Source organism: Crocuta crocuta, unplaced genomic scaffold (assembly GCF_008692635.1).
Source record: "Crocuta crocuta isolate KB4526 unplaced genomic scaffold, BGI_CrCroc_1.0 scaffold10573, whole genome shotgun sequence".
Classification (NCBI taxonomy): domain Eukaryota; kingdom Metazoa; phylum Chordata; class Mammalia; order Carnivora; family Hyaenidae; genus Crocuta; species Crocuta crocuta.
In genome coordinates, this window is record NW_027536431.1 from 1 (window position 1) to 1,436 (window position 1,436).

General features: G+C 58.9%; 1 protein-coding gene across 1 annotated transcript; it reads right to left on the minus strand.

The window, feature by feature from the left end:
• Positions 1–234: 234 nt before the first annotated feature.
• On the minus strand, positions 235–1,325 carry LOC144218575 (rho guanine nucleotide exchange factor 5-like; the record flags this gene model as incomplete). The annotated part of the gene is made up of 3 exons (XM_077748492.1): positions 1,107–1,325; positions 763–837; positions 235–324 (listed from the first exon to the last, which is right to left on the minus strand). Coding segments are annotated over exons 1-3 (384 nt in total), but the record flags the coding sequence as incomplete, so codon positions are not given.
• Positions 1,326–1,436: the final 111 nt, after the last annotated feature.

Here is a 1,436-nt window from a genome sequence, read left to right on the forward strand (position 1 = left end):
CCGCGGTCTCTCTCTCTCTCAGAAATAAATAAACCATAAAAAAAATTTTTAAAAAAAAGAACAATCTATCATGGAGATTGGAGTAAGCATTTCGGTGTCCCAGAAATATGCCAGAGCAGAAGGTGCGCAGAAGTAAGGGCAGAGACTGGGATAGCGTGAGCAAGATGGTTCCACGCTAGAGGCCGACCTGTGGGGGCTTCCCAGGCAGGGTGGGGGTGCAGGGGACCAACTCACTTTGCACTCGAACTCAATCTTCTGACTCAGGTAGATGAGCTCCTCTGTCCGGCGCATTCTCTGGACATTGTTATTGCAGTCTCGGATCAGCTGAAGGGTGGGCAGGGTGAGGAAAGAGAAAGGGCACTGTGTTAGAGGCTTTGATCTGAGTCCTCTGCGAGAAATCCAGAGAGGAGGCTGTTGGTTGTGACAGCCTCCGTCTTTTCTAGAAGGCTGGAACTGTGTGAAGGCGGCCCCAAATGCCTCCGGTAGCCTTTGTATGACCCGGCGCCACTCTCGGGTGGTGGGAATGTAAGATTGAATCTGGGGCTGATGGCAGTGAGAGCACGGCCCCTCGGTGTGGAGCGCCCTCCGGTGGGAGGGAGGCTGGGGGGATGGGGTGGGGAGTTTGGAGGTTTGGCGGGTGCAGTGAGGTGGCTGAGCGATCCCATGAGCAGGGTCCCGCGCTCTCTGCAGTCATGGGCCTGTGCAGAAGAATTCTCTGTGAAGGACGATCAGGGGGTCTGAGTGGGGCTGGTGGCTGCTTACCTCCTCCAAGGCATGATGTGCCTTCGTGGCTTCGGCTTCCTCTGAAGACCCAGGCTGTGATCTCTTCAGGATGTTCTGTAGGACAAACAGGAGGCAGGAGCCAGATGGAAAGAAGGGACGGGAAGACAGGAGGAGGGAACTGAGGGCAAGCTGATGAAGTCCAGGAGCAGAATGCTGGCGGCCAATCCACCCTGAGGGAGAGCGGTGAGGGCAGGGGGCAGAAGAAGGCTCGAGTCGTCCACGGGGTGTGGAAGGGGGCAAAACCACGACAGTCCCGTGCCTTGGGGCTCCCTGCGATGATCTCTTTCGGGTGGAAGGGGAGGCCCGAGGGGGGCGCGCTGTACCTGAAGCAGCAGTTTGAGACGCGTGATGCGCTGGAAGGGCAGGATCAGGAAGGACTTGAGGGAAAGGCGCTGGCAGACAGGATCGCTCTCCAGCTTCTCCAGGACCTCTCGGAAGCTGCTGTTGCTGTTCCTGCGTGGGCAGCGAGCCTCTGGTGAGGGGGACGTGGGGAGGACCGGGGACACAGTGGAGGCACGGGGAGCGGAGGTGCAGCGGAACATCTATGGTGAGGACGCCCGAGGTGATGGAGCTGGAAGGTGCTCTGGGGCCGGGATCACAGAGCGGGCACAGGAACGTGGGCTCTTGGGACGCTACTCGGGGTTGGGGACCGG